Source organism: Neoarius graeffei, chromosome 22 (genome assembly GCF_027579695.1).
Source record: "Neoarius graeffei isolate fNeoGra1 chromosome 22, fNeoGra1.pri, whole genome shotgun sequence".
In the NCBI taxonomy this organism is placed as follows: Eukaryota; Metazoa; Chordata; class Actinopteri; order Siluriformes; family Ariidae; genus Neoarius; species Neoarius graeffei.
This window is the reverse complement of record NC_083590.1, coordinates 53,278,614-53,303,840: the sequence shown is the minus strand read 5'-3', so window position 1 is coordinate 53,303,840 and position 25,227 is coordinate 53,278,614. Positions and strand designations below refer to the sequence as shown.

Below are 25,227 nucleotides of genomic sequence, written 5' to 3'. Positions count from 1 at the left end.
TCTTATTTTTTCCCCTTTCTTGCATTTGTGTGTGTGTGTGTGTGTGTGTGTGTGATATAAGCTACTGGATGCCTGAATTTCCTTCGGGATGAATAAAGTATGCTCTCTATGCTGCCTTTAAGACGATATCTTTTCCAGGGAAATTTCAACAAGACAATGCAAAACCACATTATGTACACATTACAAAGGCGTGGCTGTAGAAGAAGAGGGCGTGTCCCCTCTGTCCCCATTAAAGAATGTGTGGAGAATTTAGAAATGAAAAATATGACAGTGACGACCCCGTACTGTTACATACCTTAAGACCTGTTTACAGGAAGAATGGCACAAAATAACACCTGAAACACTTCATCATTTGGTGTCTTCAGTCCATAAACATCTTTTAAGTGTTGTGAGAAGGAATGGAGCATTATAAAGTGCTTTATTGTCCCAACTTTTTTGGAATTTTTTTTAAAAATAAAATTCATGATGTAAAACATCAGATAATGTGCTGTTCTATTGTTGTGAGTGATTGCTTCATTTCAAATACATTGTGGCAAAATTATAAAAATTGTGTCCAAATACTTATAGTATAATCATTATCTTTTTGAATCCCATTTGGCTGCAATGGAACCTACAGTATTTCAAAGTGCAGCATAATTAAAAAAAAAAAAAGTAGAATCCTCTGAAGAGCAGACTAGTAAATACAACCATGCAAGATATTCTTCAGAAAGTCTTTATTTTTAAAAGTAGATTTTAAAAAATTCATAAATAATGAGTGGAAGATGAACATTCACAGTACTATAAACAACATGCAAAGTGTTCTATAATGACACAAAGAAAAATAAAGATTTTATCACTGTTTAAATGCAAAACATACTTTATGACTGCTTTCCCCTCAGGCTGCATTTTCTATATACACACACACACACACACACTTTTGAAACAAACTCATTCTCTCACTAAATGCATGCAGCAGAAAAGAGAAGGAGTCTCCATTTTGTTTTGATGCAAAGATGTGCAGAACAATAAGAACATTTTGGAAAACACTTACAAAATATATTCCTCTTATAACCCAAAGGATCTGACAGCAAAATTAATCGGCACTTTTTCTTCAATCTGCATTTGTCATCCTTCTGCAGTGTGTAATGAGTCTTCCCCCACCTGCGCTCCATCACTGGGGGTTAGGTGTGGACAGAGGACGGCGGAACAGTAGGATGTGAGGTTCTAAAAGGAAGAAAACATGGGCAAGAGGAAGAAGTTACAGTGACCCAGGGCAAATTCAGCACGGTGCATCGGACCCAGATATAGCATCTTTTCAGAACAGACCTTTATGAACAATACCAAATGGCTAAAGATTGGACAAAAGTTCAGACGTTTCTGTGAAAATACTTCTTTTTCAATGCAAGTCTAGATGGGAATTTCTGACGCCATAAGTCTTTTCATAATTGTCAAGATTATATGCTACAAAACACTTCCTCTGGGCAATTTAAAACATTTCAACTCTACATTTTATAGATGAATGGGGCAAAGGACCTGCAGACTGAAGTTTTTTCGTTTTTAAATTATCTTTATTGAGGATGCCAATGTCACAGAAGTGATTTACAGAGGGGTCCTCAAAAATGTAAATAAAATTAAAAACTATAAAAATACATGTGCATTTTAAATATCTTTTCTAACCAGAAAACTACGTTGCAGAGGCCTTTTTGAAAACTTTCTTAATGAGGTCACTTCCCTCACTTATCTAACTTGTTCCAATCATCCATCCATTATCCATAACCGCTTATCCTGTGCAGGGTTGCAGGCAAGCTGGAGCCTATCCCAGCTGACTATGGGCGAGAGATGGGGTACACCCTGGACAGGTCATCGCAGAGCCAACACAGACGAACAACCATTCACACTCACACCTCCAGTCAATTTAGAGCCACCAATTAGCCTAACCTGCATGTCTTTGGACTGTGGGGAAAACCGGAGCACCCGGAGGAAACCCACGCGGACAGGGGGAGAACATGCAAACTCCGCACAGAAAGGCCCCGTCAGCCACTGGGCTTGAATCCAAAACCTTCTTGCTGTGAAGTGACAGTGCTAACCACTACACCACCGTGCTGCCCTTGTTCCAATTGTCTCCAACAAAATTTGTAGATGTCTACAAGCCCCAGTTTCTGTTGGCTGCTGTTTTTCAAATATTACTCTTAAAATCTAGTACTATAGCTGTGATAAACCTGACTGAATTTGTTTAATATTTTTGAGCGAACAACTGGTTTTCACAATTGTAAATGAAAGTAGCTCAATGTTCAGCACATCTCTGACTGAATGGCTTCTACTAAAGCTTTTTTAAGGTCTCCCTTCCTGATGAAAAAAAAAGGGTAAATCCAAAATTATTTATGGTGCTTTATTGTGGAGAACAATTCTAACTTGTGGAAAACAAAGGAACTGGAAACAGGCTTCAAAACAGGTGTGTTTTTTATTTTTCACTTTTCAGTGACAACTAACACACAAACACACGTGGGAGTGATGCAGCTCTCTCTCTCTCTCTCTCTCTCTCTCTCTCGTTCCTAGCTGTCTGAAAGACACACAGAGACACAGGTTAATAGGCAGCCAGTAATTTAACACAGGTGCACCTCATCACATGTTACCTACTGGTTCAACCTGACTCCTTGCCGTTCACAGCCAACACTCGAACACGCCCACACTGCCACATACCTCCATCACCCAACTCAGGCCGGGAAGCCATCTGGCCTGCAGCTGACTCTCTTCCCCCCCCCACACACACACACATACAAAACTGCCTCTACTTGAGCAAAAGCCCATTCACACAGCTCCGTCTACTGGACTGGATCTGGCACCCCCTTTTCAGGGAGGTCAGTCAGTGGGCTGGTGACGTCCGAAAAGTTAGGCACGAACCACCTATAATAGCCAGCCAGTCCCAGGAACTGCCTCACCCCCTTTTTGGTCTTCAGCAGGCCGCAATCACTGCAGTCTTATCAATTTGGAGACACACCTGCTCATGACTCAAGTAGAAGCCCAGATACCATACTTCCATCCATCCAATTGCACACTTCTTTGGGTTTGCTGTGAGCCCAGCACACTTCAGCAACCTCAGGGCCACCCTAAGATACTGCAAATGCCATTCCCAATCATTACTATAAATGATTGTCATCTAAGTAGGCCTCTGTATATGTATTATGGGGCCAGAGAATTTGGTCCATGAGACGCTGAAACGTCGCTGGGGCCCCAAACAATCCGAAAGGAAGGATGACAAATTGGTGCAAACCAAATGGAGTGAAAAAGGCCGTTTTCTTGCGGGATAATGGAGTCAATGGGATCTGCTAATATCCCTTTATTAAATCCAGTGTTGAGTAAAAGTGAGCCACGCCTAACTGATCGAGCAGCTCATCAATGTTAGGTATTGGATATACATCAAATACTGCGTTGACTTTTCTATAGTCCACACAGAACCGAACCGACCTGCCGCTCTTAGGAACCAAGACCACCGGGCTGCTCCAGTCGCTGTGCGACTCCCTTTGGAGTCTGGTTCCTCTCGAGGTTTCTTCCTCATGTCGTCTGAGGTAGTTTTTTCCTTGCCACCGTCGCCACAGGCTTGCTCATTGGGGATAGATTAGGGATAAAATCAGCTCATGTTTTAAGTCGTTCAAACTCTGTAATGCTACTTTGCGACAATGTTTATTATTAAAAGCGCTATACAGATAAACTTGACTTAATGACCACTACACCACCATGCCGCCCGACAGTAAAGATCATACCCTCAAAACAAAACCCTTCATATATATACACACACACACACACACACAAAAACAAAGGAGTCATTAATAAATATAAATTAAAACAACAACATCAGAGCCAGGGGACCAGGAGTAAAATTTAACGTGGAACCATAGCGCGAAAACAATGATTTAACGTTGGCATGTTAATTGCAGTGGAACAATAAACAAACTTTCCCACAGTGGTGTTCACAGAGAGACAGTAGTGGGCATAACGTTACAGAATGGATATATTCGTGACATGGATGACAAAGAAAACAGGTGATGCAACACCAGCAGAGAAAAACAAGACTGACGCTAAACAATCAAAAAGCCAACTGAAAAGAAAATAAGCTTATCTTGCGCTTGGATTCACGGTGGGGATGGTTTTGTGTCTTAAACCACTGGCAGCAGACAGCATGAGACCCAACAAATTAAGACAACACACCCCAATCACGTCAATAAACCACTCGACTCCTTTCAAAGAAAACTGGCAGAATACCGTCAGCAGGAAAATCGCATAGTAAAATCTGCATCGGTGAACAGCAAAGCACAAATGGCTGCATTCAAAAGTTGCATACAGAATTACCCAGTGCAAGAAACCACACACGATACACTGCAAAAATGATGTCTTAGCAAGTGAAAATATCTTGAAAATAATTGAAACGATCTAGTATTTCCTATTAGAAGAATACAAGACACCAATTCTAAGATTATTAAAGGGCAATTCCATGTAAATGTCAGCCTCACCATGCAAAAATAAAGCAACATGTAATACATCAAAACCACTCCCAGAGATATCACCTAGGCCTGTATTTTACAGATGTGAATAAGTTGAACCAATTTGTAACCAACCTAATATGTCACTGTCAGTCTTTCTTTCTTATAATGTAAACCCCAAGCTAAAATCAACTTTGATCATGTACAATTCTATATTATTGCCACAAGCCACAGAAATGTATGCTAAAATCCACAAAACAGCAAAACAATAGCCATCCTAAATATTATTTAAGAACTTTGATAGTTTTAGCTGATATTTAGAGAGTTTTTCAAAGGGTTATGGTGGTTAAATTGCTGATTTTCTAAACATATGCCATGTCCATTTCAGACACGTCACATCCATAACGGAATTTCGTCACATCCATAACGCTGACTTTTCCTTCCGAAACTCTGCATGAAATACAAAATATTTTAAACAAAGATTTTTTAATATTCACCTTGGACCCCTCTATCAAACGGATATCTCCATTTCGACATTAGGTTTACAATTTCACAGAGTTTGATAAAAATGTACAGTCACCCAAGAAAAGTGATACTTTTTCTGTCACATCCATAACGCATCTTTTATTGGCGTTTCCTGGCATGCCCTAGATGTACTATGGGAATTGTTCTTGTTCTATCACTTCTCCAGTATGGTACAGCCTTAAAATATGCAACACCTGTTTAAATACTGGGAGACAATAAAACATGCACTGGGTCATTTGTTGCCATTTTGAGTTCAAGTGTCACGTCCATAACGCTGGAATTGCTCTAAACCTAGTTCTAGATTGCAACCAACTTATTCCATGTCTTGTCAAGTAAAAATATCTATCCATGCAGCAAGATAATTTCACTAGTATTAAGTAATTTTCTCCTCAAATTCAGTTTTCAATTTTTTGCAGTGTAGCTGAGCAGCTCATTCTCCCCGCTGCTTTAGACATGGTGTCAATTATGCTTGATGAGACGTCAAGTGCTGCAAAATTGAAAGCTATCCCCGTCAAATGACACAGTTGCAAGATGTATATGCAATATTTCATGTGATCTTGAAGAACAACTCATGGAAAAACTCAAAGACACGCGTTTTGCATTACAAGTGGACAAGGCTACTGACAGTAATAAAGACTGTTTGTTCATTTCATATGTCCGCTTTGTAAATTCCAAGTCACTGGGTGAGGATTTGCTGTTTTGCAAGAACATCCAAAGTAGAGCCACAGCTGATGGCTTTTCAGGATTCTTGACAGTTACTTCACAGAGCATGGGCTGAAATGGGAAAACTGTGCGGGCTTTGGTTTGGATGGCGCACAGACCATGGCAGGGAAAAGAAAAGGACTGCAGGCAGTGATCAAGGGGGTCACGCCAAATGCACAATGGACACACTGTGTCCTTAACAGAGAAGCGCTAGCATTGAGACAGCCCAGCTCTGAACTAAACGACGTTTTGACAGAGACAGTGAGCGTGGTTAATTTCATTAAAACCCGACCCCTGAAAGCACGACTGTTCTCAGCACTTTGTGAGGAGATGGGAGCTGATCATTCAGCGGTGCTGTTTCACAACAAGGCAAGGTGGCTCTCCTGAGGCAAAGTGTTGTTGCAAGTATTTGAGCTCAGAGAGGAGATTCGGATCTTTTTGGAGGAAGAGCATATGTACGAGGCTGCAAGCAAGTTCAGTGATAGACCAGTTTCATCAGAAATTGTTCATCTCAGTGAAGTATTTAGAAAGCTGAATTAATTAAATCTTCAGCTTCAAGGCAGAGACCTCACCTGGCAGCTAAGATCACTGCATTCACCCGAAAGCTTGAGATATGTGCCAGGTGCCTCGATCAAGGAAATACCGAGGTCTTTGAGAATCTGAGTGAAGTTGGTGAAACCAGTGATTCTGGAGCCACCACAGTGATCCCATGTATTAAGCAGCATATCTCTTCCCTGAGAGAATTATTTCAAAAATACTTTCCAAACAAAAGTGCTCAGTATGACTGGGTTATGGATCCATTCAATGCAGCAAGTTGGTGTTTTGGTATTTATTTTATTGACTGACTGACTATTTATTATACTCATATAGTGTACGTTTTATGTTGTATGCTACTTACTAACTGGAATGGATTGTCAAACTGAGTTATTTGTGTTTAATATGCAATGACAAAATATTTATATTCTATCTGCAGTACCTGCCGATTTCAGCTCTGGTGAAGAGGACCAATTCATCGAGATGGCATCCGACTCCACCCTGAAGCTGAGGTGTACAGTTCAGACACCGAGTGAATTCTGGCTTGGAGTTGATAGGGAGCGTCCATTCATTGGGGAGAGGGCTGTGAGCATTCGTCTTCCCTTTGCCACATCTCATCTCTGTGAGATGGGCTTTTCAGCTGTTGCTTCACTGAAAACAAAGTGCAGAGCTCAGCTCAATATTGGGCATGACTTGAGAGTGGCAGTATGAAGCCTGTAACCCAATTCTGAAAAGATGTGCAGTGCAAAACAAGCTCATTGCAGCCACTAATGCAGTGATAAGACTCACATCTAGACTTGTTCCATCTTTCTTGCTAAATACATTTGCTCTTTTTTTGCACATAGAACACAAATGCACTTTTACTTTCTCTATTTTTGAACTTGGTGTTACTTGATATTTACTCCAGAACTTGATATTTCAATAAATTTGAAATGTTAAAATTAGGGGCGGCACGGTGGTGTAGTGGTTAGCGCTGTCGCCTCACAGCAAGAAGGTCCTGGGTTCGAGCCCCAGGGCCGGCGAGGGCCTTTCTGTGTGGAGTTTGCATGTTCTCCCCGTGTCCGCGTGGGTTTCCTCCGGGTGCTCCGGTTTCCCCCACAGTCCAAAGACATGCAGGTTAGGTTAACTGGTGACTCTAAATTGAGCGTAGGTGTGAATGTGAGTGTGAATGGTTGTCTGTGTCTATGTGTCAGCCCTGTGATGACCTGGCGACTTGTCCAGGGTGTACCCCGCCTTTCGCCCGTAGTCAGCTGGGATAGGCTCCAGCTTGCCTGCGACCCTGTAGAACAGGATAAAGCAGCTACAGATAATGAGATGAGATGTTAAAATTAGCCTATTTTGTAAACATTTTGTTAGGGCAATGGGGGACAGGTGGAGCTTGATAATCCTCCCCCTCTCCAAAGTGGGGAATGACGGGAAAAAGTTTGAGAACCACTGGGTTAAATCGTTCGACCAGCCCGTCCATTTGTGGATGATAAACACTAATATGAATTGATTTAATCCCCAATAAGTTGTACAATTTGCGCAGTGTGCGTGACATAAAAGTAGTACCTTGATCAGTCAGAATTTCTTTCGGAATCCCAACTCAGGAGATAATGCAGAAGAGTGCCTCCACAACACTACATGCTGAGATATTGCAGAGAGGCACCGCTTCCAGATATTACGTTGCATAATCCACTACAACTAACACAAAGCAATACCAGTGTGCAGATCGATCTAATGGCTCGATGAAATCCATGCCAATTCTTTCAAAGGGGATCTCCATCAACGGCAATGGGCGCAATGGCGCTTTTGGTGTGGCTGCTGGATTTACCAGCTGACATTCGAGACATGCCGCACACCACCTGCGGACATTGGCATGAATCCCTGGCCAATAGAAATGGGCCATGAGATGATTTAGTGTTATCCTGCCCCAAATGCCCAGTCATAGGATTATGATGAGCAGCACAGAATAAAAGTTCCCTACGGCTCTTCGAGACCAACAACTGTGTCATCTTTTCTTTTGTTTGAGTGTTCTGCTTCACTCGATATAGCTTATACTTAATAATACAAAAGTATAGGAAGGAAAGTGAAAGGTTAGGCTGGAGGATTTGGCCATCAATTACTTTCACTTGGTCAAAAGCGTGCCTGCTCCAATGGGAATTCCCCTAAGGGGTTCCCCAGAGAAGGAGGAGAACTCTCCCCGTTCGCTGTTGTCAGCATGAGGCGGAACTGACACGGGCAACCCTGGGACCACCTCCCCACATGACGTACAGTGTCTTGCCAAAGCATTGATTCCCCTTGGTGTTTGTCCTGTTTTGTCACATTACAAGCCGGAATTAAAATGGATTTTTAGAGGGTTAGCACCATTTGATTTACACAACATGCCTACCACTTTAAAGGTGCAACTTGTGTTTTTTTTTTAATTGTGACACAAACAAAAATTAAGATTAAAAAATTGAAATCTGTAGTGTGCACAGGTATTCACCCCCTTTAATATGAAACCCCTAAATAAAAGCTGGTCCAACCAATTCACTTCATAAGTCACATAATTAGTTGATTAAGATCCACCTGTGTGCAATCAAAGTGTCATATAAACTGTCACATGATGTCTGAATAAATCAACTTGTTATGAAAGGACCCTGACTTTGCAACACTACTAAGCAAAATGGAAAGCATATATGTCACCACTACAAACCTGACAAGAGAAGGCCCCGCCCACCAAAACTCACAGACCAGACAAGGAGGGCATTAATCAGAGATGCAACAAAGACACCAAAGATAACAGTGAAGGAGCTGCAAAGATCCACAGCGGAGATGGGAGTATCTGTCCATAGGACCACTTTAAGCCATACACTCCAGAGAGCGGGGCTTGACTGGGAGAGTAGCCAGAAAAAAAAGCCATTGCTTAAGAAAATACGTTTGGAGTTTGCCCAACAACATGTGGCAGACTCCCCAAACACATGGATGAAGATTCTCTGGTCAGAGGAGATTAAAATTCTACATTTTGGCCATCATGGGAAACACCATGTGAGGCACAAACCCAACACTTCATTATCCTGAGAATACCATTACAACAGTGAAGCATGGTGGTGACAGTATCATGCTGTGGGGAATTTTTTGATCTTCAGGGACAGGAAAGCTGGTCAGGACTGAAGGAAAGATGGATGGCACTAAATATGGGGCAGTTCTGGAGGAAAACCTGTTTGACTCAGCCAGAGGTTTGAGACTGGGATGAAGGTTCACGTCCCAGCAGGACAATGAACCTAAACATACTGCTAAAGCTACATTGGAGTGGTTTAAAGAAAACATTTAAATGTCTTGGAATGGCCTAATCAAAGCCCAGACCTCAATCCAATTGAGAATCTGTGGCATTACTTGAATATTGCTGTACACCAACACAACCCATCCAACAAGTGTTGGAGCAGTTTTGCCTTGAGGAATGGGCAAAAATCCCAGTGGCTAGATGTGCTAAGCTAATAGAGACATACCCCAAAAGACTTGCAGCTGTAATTGCAGCAAAACGTGGCTCCACAAAGTATTGACTTTGGGGGGTGAATACCTATGCACACTCCAGATTTCTGTTTTTTCATCTTAATTATTGTTTGTGTCACAATAAAAAAAAAAAAAACACTTTGCACCTTTAAAGTGGTAGGCATGTTGTGTAAATCAAATGGTGCTAACTCCCCAAAAATCCACTTTAATTCCAGCTTGTAATGCGACAAAACAGGACAAACACCAAGGGGGATGAATACTTTTGTAAGACACTGTACCACTGCAGGACCCACCGACTACGATCTATTTCATTAACATTTTAAACCCCGGCCAATCGATTCCCAGGATCAGCGGGTAGGTGAAGCTCAGACTAACCGCCGCCTCCACACTATGCTTTTCTCCCCAGAAATGAGTAGTGATGGGCATTAGCGGATATTTGTGTACATCACTGCGCACACACTTAACCTTCACCAAATGTACATTTCCCAGTGCCCTGCACTGAATCAGGCTTTAATGTATGGAGGTCTGATTACAACCCGAATCCACCAAAGCCTGATGTGTACCCCCTTGAATACTCACAACTGTTCTGTAAGCACCCGCTCAAACACGGGAAGCCTGTGGTGCATCGGAGATGCAAATCAGTAGCCCCGCTTCCTTGCGGAAGCACTGATTCCCCACTTTCCCTCCATGCTGACAGACCTACCCAGGCTCGCTCTTGGTTCTCGTGGGCATGGATGAGTTCACCTGTGGAGAGAGGGGCAGTACAGACACAGAAGGAGATGGGAGAGCAGAAACACGAGGACAGACCTGAGTGCAGTCAGTGGGTTTCAGGGGAATTGTCCCCCGTTTCCGTGGGGGTAGGGGAGGGGCAAGGAGAGGGAGGGGGAGAAGGTGGGAGAGAGAGAGAGGGGAGAAGTTGTAACAGCGCCTGCTCCCAGAAACGCCACGAGGTGGTCCTTGGCCAGCCGGACCACCTCCTCCAGCGACACCGTGCGTTGACACCGGATCCATGCTGACATCTCGCTCAGCAGTTGAATGACAAACTGCGCCAGTGTTACTCGCTTGATGATAGCCTTGACGTTGCACTCGCCAGCCAGCAGGCACTGTCGGCAGGCGTCTCAGAGCTGTTGCACTAACGCAAACAGCTGGCCCACTTTGCCATATGCCAGCGAGCAGAAGTGCTGGCGCTGCCCTTCTGGGCTGCAACGGACCTGCTGTAGGATAGCTCGCTTCAGATGGGGTACTCCAGCATCGTGGTGGCCGGGAGCTGCCAAGCCACAAGCTGGGCTTCCCCCAACAGGAGCGGCAGTAGGCGAGCTGCCCACTGAGAGATTGGCCACGAGCTCGCCTCCGTGACACACACGCTTGAACAGCTCGAGGAAGGCATCGGGGTCATCCTGTGGCCCCACCTTGACCAGCTGGGCAGGCATGCTGACCACAGGGACAACTGCAGGAGCACCCGTGGACTGGATCACCTGCCAGTCTCCTGCTTGGACTTCAAGCAGAGCCTGGAAGCGCCGTCCCTGGTCTACTGACAGCGTGATGAGGGCGTGCTGCTGGCGCTGAAGGTTGTTGGCGAGCATTTGGAAGAGCTCTCTAACTGCTTCGTTCGTTCCTCAGTCCCAAGTTTCGGCACCAGTGTAACAACTCTCTAACTTGTGGGAAACTGAGGAACTAGAAGCAGGCTTCAGAACAGGTGTGTTCTTTTTATTTTTCACTTTTCAGTGACAACTAACATGCAAACAAAACACACACGTGAGGTGGCACAGCTTTCTCTCTCATTCTTGGCTGTCTGAAAAACAGAGACACAGGTTAATAGACAGCTAGTAATTTGACACGGGTGCACCTCATCACGTTACACCTACTGGTTCAACCTGACTCCTCACTGTTCACAGCCAACACTCAACCACGCCCCCACTGCCACAATCTACACAGTCGAAAATAGGCAAGATATAACTGTTAAAAAATAATATCCGGGCCTCTAGGGGTAAACAAGCTTTGATTCCCTTTGATCCCAGCTTGTAATAAACACAGCTATAGAGCAAACATTAGTTACCGTGTCCTCAATGTTCTCCTTATAACAGCGTCGTTATATTCGATACCCTTTCACATACGAAATCCGTTAACGTATGGAAAAAACAACATGCAAAAGATAAAGTTTTATTCCCACTCCATCTTCCATAATGGAAAAGTACCAGATATCATGTATTCCCACCTGACAGTATTTAATGGAACGCTACAGAACACCAGCCATGTGAGACCGGATATGACGTGTAATTCACAAGGCGGTGAGATGATTGTTGTAAAAAACCCAAGCTGAGATATTCGTTAACAACATGGCACGAGTCAAGCTGCATCATGTCTCTGTCGAGTCTCTTCCTGTTTCTGAGCATTTTGTTTTGTTCAAGCAACTATTTATAACATTTTCACTTTCCAGTCGGATCATCATATCCACTGACTCGCTCACATATACAAGCCTCACCCCTCAATCTACACACCCTGTTTATCGACAGCACTAGCCACACACACCTGCTTTACTTTGACTTATTACTCGCCTCATTTAAACCCTGCCTTCTGTTAGTTTGTCTTGTGTTCATTTTTATTTTCCATACTGATGTGCTTTATGTTCCTCACGTCGACTGTCGTGGGTTCATCCTTGGTGTTTTTTTATTGGTTTAACTATCCTGTGTAAATAAAAGGTTTCTGCACTCACATCCAACCCTGATAAACATTAAGTGGAAATGTCAGAATCAAAAGACAGAGAGAGAGATTCACATAACTTTTATTCCAGTATATTGTGGTTTTATTTTATAATTAGTTACTGTTATTGATATAACTGTGTGTAGTTTATAAATGAAACTATCACACGTATGCATGTACATGAAAAACAAGCTTTATATATGGCTAGCTCTTAACTGTGGTTTTGGCTCTCCATGTTAGAGCTCAGAATGAATCCTCTGTGCTCCCACGGTATCTGCCGATGGCTTCATTGCTTGTTGTTGATTTCGCTGCTGGTTGCTTTTACATTGAGGCAGTACGGTATGTGTGCCGCCACAATATCACTACATCATTTACGCTACAACTGTCACAACATATAAATCTGATGGCTCAAAGTCCCACTGCAGCGAGAACAAAAGATTTCCATAAATCAGTGTTTCTCAACCACTGGGACATCTAGTGGACCCCAATTTTTTTTCCAAGTTGAATGTAATTTTTACTTGTAGTAGGGTACAATTGCTGGATTGCATCTGACATCACATCCGCCTCGTTAAGCTACGGTCACAGTACAGCTTGCTATGTTTTGCGATGGGTTATTGATGAAAATGAGGCATTTTGGCGGCAATGCTTGGCGATATACACGTGAGATAAAAGTTGTGGTCACACAGCAGGCGAACGCTTGACTGTCATGCCTTCGCGCGCTTCAGTCTGGCGCAGCTCACAGAGCGCGTTGTGCACACTCTTGGGACCTAGTCGTTATGAGAAACACCTAATACTGATTTGAACGCAATCAGCATGCGCATATAAGGACGGTGTTTTCACAGAGACTTTGTGAAGTATTATCATCATCACAGTCACTTTTGTTTCTTGCCATGTTTATGACTGGTTAAAATACCGTGCTTTATGATTCTGCTTTCATTTGTGTTTTGTTACTCTGACCTTGCCTCGCGTTGTGTTTTTGTAAATATCACGCCTGCTAATAAACACTCTTCCTGCACTTCCATCTGTCTATCGCTGCATACCTGATAGAATACTTCGCAAAATTCCTGTGAAAACTTATCTGCGCATGCTGATCGCGCTCAAATCAGCGTCAGGTGTTTCTCATAATGACTGGGCCCCAAGTGCGCACACAATGCACTCCGAAGAAGAGAAGAGCAGGTAGGATTGAGAATCGAGTGGCTGTGGTTTGTTTACCCCGATACTAAAACTTGTAGTGTCCAAGCAACTATCGCAAAGACACGTACAAACCCCAGAAATTCCTCCTTACTTGGACATAAACGATACAGGATTTATCTTGTAGTGTCCTGACCCCCAGATCTTTAACCCAGCCACATATAAAAAGTTGTACGCCTCCATGCTCTTTCAGGTTTTCATCTGTGTGTCTGTGTAGAACGATGTCTGCAGCACCGTTGAGGAACTCAACGGATGGATAATTTTCCAACTCAGAGGAAAAATCCTTCTTTGTTAACATGTAAGGATCTAATCCCATTGAGTGGTTTCTATATTCACTTCTTTTGAATGGACTTCTTGGTTTTAATAACCTGCTTGTTTGCTGAACACAAACATGGCAATAAGTTCTTGTGTTAATGAACCAGACTCCACTTTTGGATCATTAATCCCTTTTGGCTGAGAATGACCTGCATGCATGGTTTTATGTTGGCTTCTGGCACATCCGTACAGTATTAAATACAATACCTCCAATTAAAAACAGTTTGTTTTTATTGCATTTATTTAATTTCTGGGCTCCTATCTGTAACAGGGAGTGATGTTGCTTTCCATTAATACACTTTATAATAGATTATTAGATTCTAATAGAATAAATTAGCCAAAATAATTGGGGATCTTTTTTAATGGGCCTCGACTCGTTACAAGTGTGACTAGGTGGGCCTCAAAGTAGAAAAGGTTGATAATCCCTGCTGTAAATGTTACTAGGTCAGAAGGGGGTAGATTAACATTTCGACTTTACTGTTTTACTCCCATTCCCACAGGACACCATTACAGCATAATAACGGAATATTTACAGTTTTTGCTGAAAGTGGGAATGCGATACCAGTCAGCCTGTATGAAAACTCCTCGACTATCCTCATGACTGACTAACAGTGAATCACTCCAAGTCACAGTGTGTCAAGATATCACATTCCCAAGCCTAGTTCTCCTAAATCTTGAATTCAGTGTGGCCAACTTAGAAATTTTGTCATTCGATTTGGTGACTTTTAAAACCCCTTTAGGGACTTTATATGCGCTCAATACAGCTGTTCCAGGTGAGAGAGCTGGGTCACACAACTCACACAACAAAATAATGGTCCCACCAACCAATCACTGATCACCATTTATAACTAATAAACAGAAGTTATTCCTTCGGTAACTGTCTGCTTTGTCTTATTTCCTGACTCCTCACTACCAGAGGTGGGCAAAGTACCCAACTTTATTACTTAAGTCAAAGTACAGATCCCACTGGTCAAATGTTACTCCGATACAAGTGAAAGTTGTACAGTCAAATTTTTACTTAATTTTAAGTATTTGCTTTTAAAAATACTTAAGTATTAAAAGCAGGGCTTTGAACCGGTTCAAGGAACGAAAACGAAAACCGGGAACTTTTTCTATTTCACATGGAACAGAAACGAAACCAGAAACTTTATTATTTTTTATGTTCCGGAACAGAAACGCTTATTAAAAATAATGGTAACCGGTTAATACCGGTTTTTATTTCGTTCCTCAAAGTTTCCGTAGCCTACAAATAAAAAAAGTCATTCTTCTCCTGCGCAAGTTTCTATGACCCGCTGGGGTTCGCTGACTGAATGGAGAGAGCGGGAAGGTGGACTACTATCACGTCTCCATGTGATAATAAGTGAGTAAGTGCATTACTGAGTGTCTGAGCAAAGAAGAGCCTGAACGTTACAACCTCCCTATTGGCTGTTTGTAAAAATGTATCAATTGTTGCCCTTCCCACGGGAATCATCGCGGGCTCGAGAGACGAGACCTGACGAATTAGTTCGTTGGTAGCAGAACAAAATGTCTGGACACAAATCGGGTTTTCAGAAAAGGAAAGAAAATAAACGGAGGGTCGAAAATACAAAAAAGGAGGCAGAAAATGCAAAACGAGTTTTAAGGTAGGACAAATGGTTACTTTTCTGAGGCAGCCCGCCGTGGCTGCCTGCAGGCTTATTTATTATAGCCCATTTAGTTAAAATAGTTGATATAAAATGTTTATAGTTATAGTTATGTGATGGTTGTCCTGATTTAGACTGGTGTTTTTTTTTGGGGGGGTGGGGGGTGCGCGATGTTGCACCCGGGTCCAGATTAGGGCAGAACCGGCCCTGGCTACATTTCAGGTGTAGTTTGTTTTATGAATGTATGTACTTGCATAGATGTGTACTTGGTCTTCCAATATGGCGCCTAACAAAATCTCGCGGCGCGGTGACGTCATGCGGTAGCCCTCTATAGGGCCTGACTAGCCTTTGGTAACACACTAAACGAATTCTCTTTCATTTTTGGCACTTTTTCTGTTTGTGTAGATGGGAAGACATACTGAGAATCCAAATCGCCAACATTTGAAATAATAATTGTTTTGAATTATTTCTTGTCTTATTTAATGAAGGTTGTAATAGAATTAGCCTACATTTGGCTTAAGCTGGATGAGACAGAGACATAATTTTATAGCCATTTGTTAAACAGCTGACAGGGAACGTAATTAACCGTTCCGGGAACGAAATTTTTTTGTTCTAACCGGTTCGGGAACGTCTATTTAATGGTGGAACCCAAAACCGGAAACGTTAAAATTCCGTTTCTGTTCGGAACGAACCAATAGGAAAAAAATTCTGGTTCAAAGCCCTGATTAAAAGTACATTTTCTGTCAATGCATTGTTGTATTATTGCCACAACACTTACAAAACCTAATGTCGTTACCAAAACAGAAATGTGAATTCACAAAATAAACACATGCTGTGCCATCATGGTGGTTTAATGTTACGCCAGCTAGCCACATGGATTAAAGCAAAAAAAAAAATCATCTGACTGAAAAAAAAAGCTCCATGTCGTTGGCCCCGACCACGTCAGCGATGCGTCAAATTTTAAACGCCGTGTTGTCCATTATCCCCTAGGCCCGTACTTATAGCACATTTACATAATTTTAACAATGACTAAAGCTAAGGCAAGACTTGACCATTGTCATTACTGGCTAACTTGATGTTTCATTATGAATTTCAGCGCAAAGTGCAAATTTATTTCAACAATACTTTAGTAATGCACAGCAGTGGTTAAGAGAAAAGTGCAAGTGCAGTCAAACTTGAACCATGCTTTCAAAAGGGTGGAACAGAAAGAAAAATAAGAAAATCTGTTGAAATAAAGCCAGGAAACAAGAAAAGTAAAGTGAAAGTTCACTTTTTCTGCTTCTTCGCAGTGAAGCCAAAGGCATCTAGTTTGGCAACACCTGATGCCTGTTTTTTTTTTCTTTTTCCTTGGCACAGCAGCAGGAGCTTGCCATTATCGCCCATTTCATTTCGCCAAGCCCATCTCCACTTATTCTTTAGCGTTTTGTCGATGTCTGACACATCCGTGCCTTCATTTAAAAGAAGCGCATCCATGCTGGCAAAACCGAAACTAATTTGACACGCTCTAGTGATGGAAATCGAAGGGCCTGTGTCCAGTGAAATATGGCCTTATATGCAGTACTCGAGTTGAGGGGGGGATGGCATCCCCCTTCTGAAATAAAAATCTCAAATCATCCCCGTTATAAAACGGCCATCCCCACCATCACATCCCTTGGGCCATTTTACCAATTAATGTTGAAATTAGCCTACTATTATTTTAACAAATATTACTACCATTTCAACATTAGAGGCTTTGCGCAGTGATAGCCTACATGTAGCCGGATAAAAAAGACGCATATTTATTTATTCGGTTGCACCTCTCATTCACACCTATACGGAGGTTTCAGTCACTGAAAACAGCTACTTTTGCAAACTTGGGGCAGAGGGGAGATTTCTGAAAACTCCATCTTCAGACACGCGTGTAAATCGGGAAAATGAAGCAACAGTGGGCGAGAGGGCACGCGCGAATATAATGAGTCATAGATGTGACTCTTTCACCAAATGCCAATTGTCCCGGCAGACCCGTTGCAACAAGGTAGGCAGACTTGGCAATTGCCTAGGGCCCCAGCCCTCGAAGGGCCCCCGCTGCCGAACGACTGGTTATGTATTCAATAGCAATGACAACTTTTTGAGCGCGGCAGCACAGCGCCTAATGACACTTGTTGAAATACCCTAGTTCCAAGGGGGGCCCCCTAATGCACAACAGCGCCTCCCTACATGCTTTGGCCGAAAAGTGCAATGACAGTCTGTTGTCAACCCCTCAATGCCCATCTCCGTCCAGTCAAGTGGTTGCAGAGCTCCGCGGCAAAAAAAAACAAAATCAAATATGAAGCGAAATTACCCCTCAGGGAGCCAGAAGAGAAAGAAGAAAAGGGAAGAGGAAGACAGAAAAAAACAAGACACTGGTAAGTGAGAATGTACACACTCATTAATACCAAGCGGGTCGACAAGCAAATTTGGTAGCTAGCTTACGTTAATGGTAGTTATCTTGTAGACAGTGTTTATAACAGTGATGTAAACGTTGTCATGCACAACAGGCTTACAAACTTGCAAGGACTGGCCCGCAAGCAGCAGTTTTAGACATTTTGCCCATGATTCTAGTTGTGTATTCTTAAATTTTTATTTTTATGCTTTGGATTAGGGATGTTAACCGATGACCGTTTGACCGGTGGTTGACCGAATCAACGTCAACCGGTTAATTTTTTTTGGTTGTTGGTTAAAAAAAAAATCAATCGTTTTGAAGCTGCTGATTTTGGAGCAGACAGCTGACAAATCAGAAACACCCATTCAGTCATGTCCCGCCCCAGTTAAAGACAGCTGACAAATCAGAAACACCCATTCAGTTATGTCCCGCCCAGCTGCCACTCGGTGAAAGAAAAGTGTAGACACCGGCTTTTTAGCTTACAAATAACTTTTTTTTTTTTTAATTATTAGAAGGCACATGGAGTTTAGTCCTGCCTTGGCCAGTGCATTCTGAAAGTATGTTTCGGTCTGTAGCCAACAATGCATGTTATTGCAGATCATATCTCTCCACACAAACTAAAGGCGCAGATGCCAACTTTTTTTTATTTTTAATCACGCAGATCCGTTTTTTTGTTTTGTTTTTTTTTTGGGGGGGGCGTTGGAGTGTCTGATTGTAATTTCAAGGTGGATTCTGTATTAAAATTACTAAATAGGCGGGTGCCGTTGCAGTCCATGAGGCGTGGGGGTTGTGAAAGGAGGGCAGTGGATCGGGGGGCTGCGCGCGTTTGCGCGGAAGCTGCGCAATCAGTAGATCAGAATGCGCATATTAAATTTTGCACGGGCGCGCGGCTTTCTGATTTGCTGTTTTCTTCTCGTGCTTGTACTTCCTGTGTTTCGTGGACTGTGGCGGCATTTGCTTATATGCAGAATTTGCTTTGATGAAGTTGTGGTTGGACGCTCCAATGCCCCCCCTTGGGAAAGGAAGGTCGGATCTGCGCGATTCAGCCGTGGAGAGGGCGGCATCCGCCAAAAGGCGCGCCGTTTGCATCCCTGTAATAATTCCAATTCTAGAATTTTAAACTCATAGGTTAACCGACTTTAACCGGCTAATGAGGCTCGGTGGTCGGTCAAGATTTTTTTTTAGTTTTCGCCATCCCTACTTTGGATCATGAGCTGTACCACGCCTTCACCATACTTTTTTCTTTCCATCATTCTGGTAGTGGTTGATCTTGGTTTCATCTGTCCAAAGAATGTTCTTCCAGAACTGTGCTGGCTTTTTTAGATGTTTTTTAGCAAAGTCCAATCTAGCCTTTTTATTCTTGAGGCTTATGAGTGGCTTGCACCGTGCAGTGAACCCTCTGTATTTACTTTCATGCAGTCTTCTCTTTATGGTAGAGTTGGATATTGATACGCCTACCTCCTGGAGAGTGTTGTTCACTTGGTTAGCTGTTGTGAAGAGGTTTCTGTTCACCATGGAAATTATTCTGCGATCATCCACCACTGTTGTCTTCTGTGGGCGTCCAGGTCTTTTTGCATTGATGAGTTCACCAGTGCTTTCTTTCTTTCTTTCTCAGGATGTACCAAACTGTAGATTTTGCCACTCCTAATATTGTAGCAATTTCTCGGATGGGTTTTTTCTGTTTTCACAGCTTAAGGATGGCTTGTTTCACCTGCATGGAGAGCTCCTTTGACCGCATGTTTTCTTCACAGCAAAATCTTCCAAATGCAAGCACCACACCTCAAATCAACTCCAGGCCTTTTATCTGCTTAATTGAGAATGACATAACGAAGGAATTGCCCACACCTGCCCATGAAATAGCCCTTGAGTCAATTGTCCAATTACTTTTGGTCCCTTTAAAAACAGGGTGGCACATGTTAAGGAGCTGAAACTCCTAAACCCTTCATCCAATTTTAATGTGGATACCCTCAAATGAAAGCTGAAAGTCTGGACTTTATGTCCATGTCCATTACATAACTATAACTTGAATATGTTTCAGTAAACAGGTAAAAAAACAAAATTTGTGTCAGTGTCCAAATATATATGGACCTAACTGTGTGTGTGTGTGTGTATATGTGTGTGTGTGTGTGTGTGTATTTTGTCTATTCTTGTGTTTAATTGGGTTTGATAATTATTTATAATAATGTAAAGAGTTCATTTATTAAGTAAAAATCGTAAGAATGATTACAATATGTGTGATGTTTATTTATTAAGTCTTCAGTGGGTAGGCAGCCATAAGGCCTTTCGTCGAGGGGGGGATAATTATGGGCCCCAGATCCCCCTTTGCCTAGGGCCCCCAAATAGCTTGAAACGGGCCTGTGTCCCAGTTCTTCATGAAATCGCACGTGCATGCACAAATTCATTAGATTAACTTTCAAATAACTGTTCTTGTGCACTTGCAACACCGGAGCCACTTTCCTGAATTTTGAGCTTCGGAGTATTCGCTTCTTTATCTATTTAATCAATGAATTTATTTGTCACATACATTAAATTACTAATGTAAAACATTAGTAGCCTATTTAAGCAATCGCTGTTTTCTCCACTGTTTTCCGACCTTTTGTGCTTAGTGAATGAGACACTTCATTACACTCCACTGACCGACTTCCAATTCCGGACTTTTTTGAAAATGTAAAATATAGGCCTACGAGATGTTTTTTTGGGACTTAATTCGCGTTGGTCCTTCACTATTAATTTTTGAGACTGACGAGGCACTAAATACTGTGGAATTATTTTCTCCTTACTATGAAGTTTGGCATCTTAAACAAGTGTCGGGAAATCTTGCAGCCCGACTCTGCAGCCTCCAATGTTTAAGCGAACTGCTGAAACCATAATGTTTAAAGATTAAATCGTAGGCTAATCAAACCAAAGAAAAACACAGCCTTTCCAGAACATTGTCTGCCGAAGCCTGTTTAACCTACAAAAGGCTTAATAGCATAGGTCTTGCTGCGGCTTCAACAGGGCTGTTTAGATTTTTCACCTGATCGCCTTTCAATAGGCAAATATTATTATTATTATTATTATTACTACTACAATAGGCCTAGTATTAGTAGTAGGCAAGTAGTTGCCTAGTAGTAGGACAGCCAGATTGTTTCATCAGTGGAGCCGCCGTTAAAAGGAAACTGATGCGGAGCGCCGCGGCTCGCCTCGGGGTGAATCGCGTCCCGAGGCGCGGGGCTGGCCCGCCCTGGCAACGCTGGTTCGTTGGGGAGAGGGCAGAGGTCGCTGGCTGCCAAGTTTGGAGAGGCTGGGACCTCCCCTGGCCGAGTTACGAGCGTGCAAAGTCGGGCTGGAGCCGCCGATAGAAACGAAACTCAAGTCGAGCACCGCGGCTCGCTGCCTCCGCCGAGCCTCCCCGGAACTAGACAGTAGCGGAGGCTGTATGTATTTATTTAGGCCTATCTAGCGCGACAACTTATTCCTTTATATATACACAAACATAGCACAAGAAAGGGTTCAACAACAGGCAATCACAGCAGCTTGGTGAAGTTCTAAATCACATTGGTGTCAGACCTATGGGCCCCCCTTTTTTTTTCCTCGGATCTGCATCACTCTCATTATTGACCTTTAGCGCTCCCAGTTGACGGAAATCCGTCGTAGCGACGGAAAACTTTAATCCATGTAGACAGTGAAACTCCACCTGACATGCTAGCGAATGCTTTTCAAACTCGAAACCAAATTGGGTAGCTAATGCACCTAGAACAGAAAGATTTCTACATTCTGTTTATTTGGCAAGATTATGCTAAAACTTATTTCTGAAAGGACTTCAGATAAGTTAACGTTATTCATGTTAGCATAACTCCGTTTTTACATTCTAATTAACAATGTCCAAGTTAACTAGCTATGTGCTAACATTAGCCGTGGACAAGGCGATGGCAACTTGGCGAGCAAATCCATAGAACATCATTTGACTACAGGGCTCGAAATTCGCGGTGGTCCGGTCGCCCGAGGCAACTTCATTTGTCATTTGGCGGGTAATTCCTGTCACTAGCCAGCTCGGGCCGTGCAATATATCGAATGTACTCGATATATCTCCGAAAATTCTGTGTGAGATACATATAATTATTATATCGTAACTATCGAGTATTTTATGGTCATCTGCCGACTTGCGTTTGTTTCGTGTTTTTTGCATTTGTTTAAAACCTTTTCCGGTGGTTTTCTCCCTGTCCCTCAGGCAGTAACGCGAGAGGCTGCCTAAGGGTAAAAAAAAAAAACAATAACGTCTCACACTCGCCAACCAATCCCGGGCGACATCTCGGTGCTGAAAGGAACTTGTGGGAAGATTTCCTAGTTTCGGTTTACAGCGCTGACTCAGTTCGTGCAATCGCTGGTGTTGCACAGGCTACTGTGTAAGCTCTGTCAATTTCAGCGACAAATTAAAAATTGAAGCGGACGAATTGGTTCCTAAAAGAACTAGTAAGGGGTCAGTCATTTTTTTGGATATCGCAAGGAGGACATGGAACAGCAAATGCCAATTTGTAAAGTGTGCAAAAAAAAAACAGTATAAAAATACTCGGGTCTTGAAATAAATGCACATTAGTCATGAACAATGGTAACTACTCTCTTATGTGTTATTTTTGACAGAAGTAAAATTCGTACATGAACAAATTTTGGCGAGTTGATTTTCTGTTTGGGGCGGCATGGTGGTATAGTGGTTAGCGCTGTCGCCTCACAGCAAGAAGGTCCGGGTTCGAGCCCCGTGGCCGGCGAGGGCCTTTCTGTGCGGAGTTTGCATGTTCTCCCCGTGTCCGCGTGGGTTTCCTCCGGGTGCTCCGGTTTCCCCCACAGTCCAAAGACATGCAGGTTAGGTTAACTGGTGACTCTAAATTGACCGTAGGTGTGAATGTGAATGGTTGTCTGTGTCTATGTGTCAGCCCTGTGATGACCTGGCGACTTGTCCAGGGTGTACCCCGCCTTTCGCCCGTAGTCAGCTGGGATAGGCTCCAGCTTGCCTGCGACCCTGTAGAACAGGATAAAGCGGCTAGAGATAATGAGATGAGAATGAGATGAGATTTTCTGTTTGGCTAGTTACTTTGGAAGGTAACTAGTCCGGCTGGCTGGTGAAAAAATATATGAATTTCGAGCCCTGGACTAACCAGACTGCATAGCTATTGCAACGTTATCGCTAGCTCTAAAAGCACAGACAACTTCATTGCAAGCTTTCTCTTGGAATGTTTACACACCTCAATATGCTTCTGCAGGTTGGATGGCGAGTTTTTGAAGGCCGTGGTGTGGTTCGTTTTCAGCAAACATTTAAAACGAAATTAATCTTTAATCCTTTCAGAAAACTGAAACATGGGTTCGAGGTATGGCCATGGGTGTGTACATTCTCCAGAAGAACCGCCTCCTTCTATTCTGCCATCAACTGATCATGTTCAATTAACGCTGCTGAGAAATCACTGAACTTGATTTTATACAGTCTATGGATGTGATGTGACCCTAGTGATTACTGCGAAAAAACAAATCACGTTTTAGAAAAGAAAAGAAAAGACATCTACTTTAAAAGCTGCTTCATAGTAACGAGTAACGAGGACCTTGATAGAAATGTAGTGGAGTGAAAAGTACGATATTTGCCTTTCAAATGTAGTGAAGTCATAAGTCGCCAAAAAAACCATAATACTCAAGTAAAGTACAGATACTCAAAACGTGTACTTAAGTACAGTACTCAAGTAAATGTGCTTTGTTACTGTCCACGTCTGCTCACTCCCGCGGTTTAATTTTGTCTGTGTTCTTGATATAAAGTATAGTATTCTGTAAACGCATAAAAAGTTTAGATTGAGGTGCCTTGACCGACGATAATTTCTTTCTATACAAGTGTAAGTTTCTGTTCAGATGAAACTCTATTCTTCCTATAACCTACTTCATATTCCATTATTAGACATTTAATCATAACGAATATGCTAATTAGGACAGCCAGAGCATGCTTCAGCTAGATTTCTTTCAAAAAGAGCTGGCAAGTGGTTGAATTTCTCTTTAGTAGGGGACGGTACAGGCCAACAGCTTCTCACTCACACACACACCTGGCTGATGGATCATGTAATGTACCCAGCCCTGGCTCTGCTGCACTCCCAGGTTGCGCCACTCCGTCTCAGACATCAGGTGAGTTTTAGGGACACGTTTAGCGATGTCTTTGGGTAGCATGACATGCCTAAAAAACAAAAAAAAAAAAACATTTAAAAAGCCCCACAAAACACAGACTCTTTTCAAAGTTTCATAACACATCCTTAATAATAATAAATAAATGACCTACCTGTACTCAAAATTCTCATCATTGTATTTGTCTGAGTAATAGATCTGCTTGTGTGACATGGCAGCAATTAGTTTACCTGAACAAGTAACACAGTGAGTGAATGAATGAATGAATGAATGAATGAATGAAATAAAACAAACAGTCTGTCACATGAAGACTTCTCTGAGTTCATAACAGCTATCTTTATTTCCAGGTAAAATTAATATCACTCTGCTAATCATCAGGGTTAGTAAATAATCTAATCTAATGTAATCTAATCTAATCTTAATAAAACTTGCTCCAGAAGTCTGGGTTCACACACACTGGGATATTTTTTTTTTTCCTCAGCTAACCTGTTTACCGACAATATAAACTGCCATTTGAATTGCGCAAACCGTGTAAAAATTAATTATATAATACATACCTGGCTTCTTCCCAACAAATTTACGTAATAAACTTCAGTATTTTGTTTAAGTTTTATCAAATAAACTGCACTGTTTCTCGCTAACGTTCATCTGACAAATTTCCCTCTCAGAACACACAGCCCCGCCCCCCGACGTTCAAATCATCAAGCCGCTTCCTCATTGGACAATGCACCTCCGGAGCCCTGCGGATGCTTCCAAACTCTATTCTCATTGGCTAAAAGACTTTTCCGAGCCTTCCGGTGCCTCATAAATGTCCATAAAAATGTCAGGAAGTCATTTGCGTCTCAAAAATAAATACATAAATATATAAATACATGTTTATATAAATGTCTGTGTAAATTCATGTTCTGCAAATGTCTGTGTGTTCCAACAAGTAGGTTTATCAAACTCCGGAAGAGTGCCGGAGTTTTCCGGTCCAGAAACCAGTTACTATGGCAACACTTTGACGCTATTTCAGCTAACCTTCTTCGGGCCCTGTTTCAGAAAGCAGGTTGAACAAACTCCGAGTTTAAACCTGAATATGTCGTGGAAACTAGGGTTGCCACCTGTGTCTGACAAAAATCCTGGACATTTCGACCATCCAATCGACCTTTTTGCTTGTAAGCAACGGCGCCCT

At 42.4% G+C, this 25,227-nt stretch overlaps 1 protein-coding gene across 5 annotated transcripts; it reads right to left on the bottom strand.

Annotated features, from left to right (window-relative positions):
- Positions 1-698: 698 nt before the first annotated feature.
- On the bottom strand, positions 699-24,731 carry cks1b (CDC28 protein kinase regulatory subunit 1B). Of its 5 annotated transcripts, none has more exons than XR_009651233.1 (5): positions 24,611-24,731; positions 24,208-24,283; positions 23,978-24,105; positions 6,661-6,869; positions 699-1,203 (listed from the first exon to the last, which is right to left on the bottom strand). XR_009651233.1 is itself a non-coding variant. In XM_060904963.1 (4 exons), exons 2-4 carry the CDS (start codon positions 24,264-24,266, stop codon positions 1,151-1,153), a joined length of 240 nt encoding a protein of 79 aa, XP_060760946.1. In that variant the 5' UTR covers positions 24,267-24,283; positions 24,611-24,731; the 3' UTR covers positions 699-1,150. The 5 variants fall into 5 exon arrangements, 3 of the variants coding, with proteins under 3 accessions (XP_060760946.1, XP_060760947.1, XP_060760945.1); XR_009651234.1 differs by lacking the exon at positions 699-1,203 and adding an exon at positions 2,422-2,539; XM_060904963.1 differs by lacking the exon at positions 6,661-6,869.
- Between the last annotated feature and the right edge of the window lie 496 nt (positions 24,732-25,227).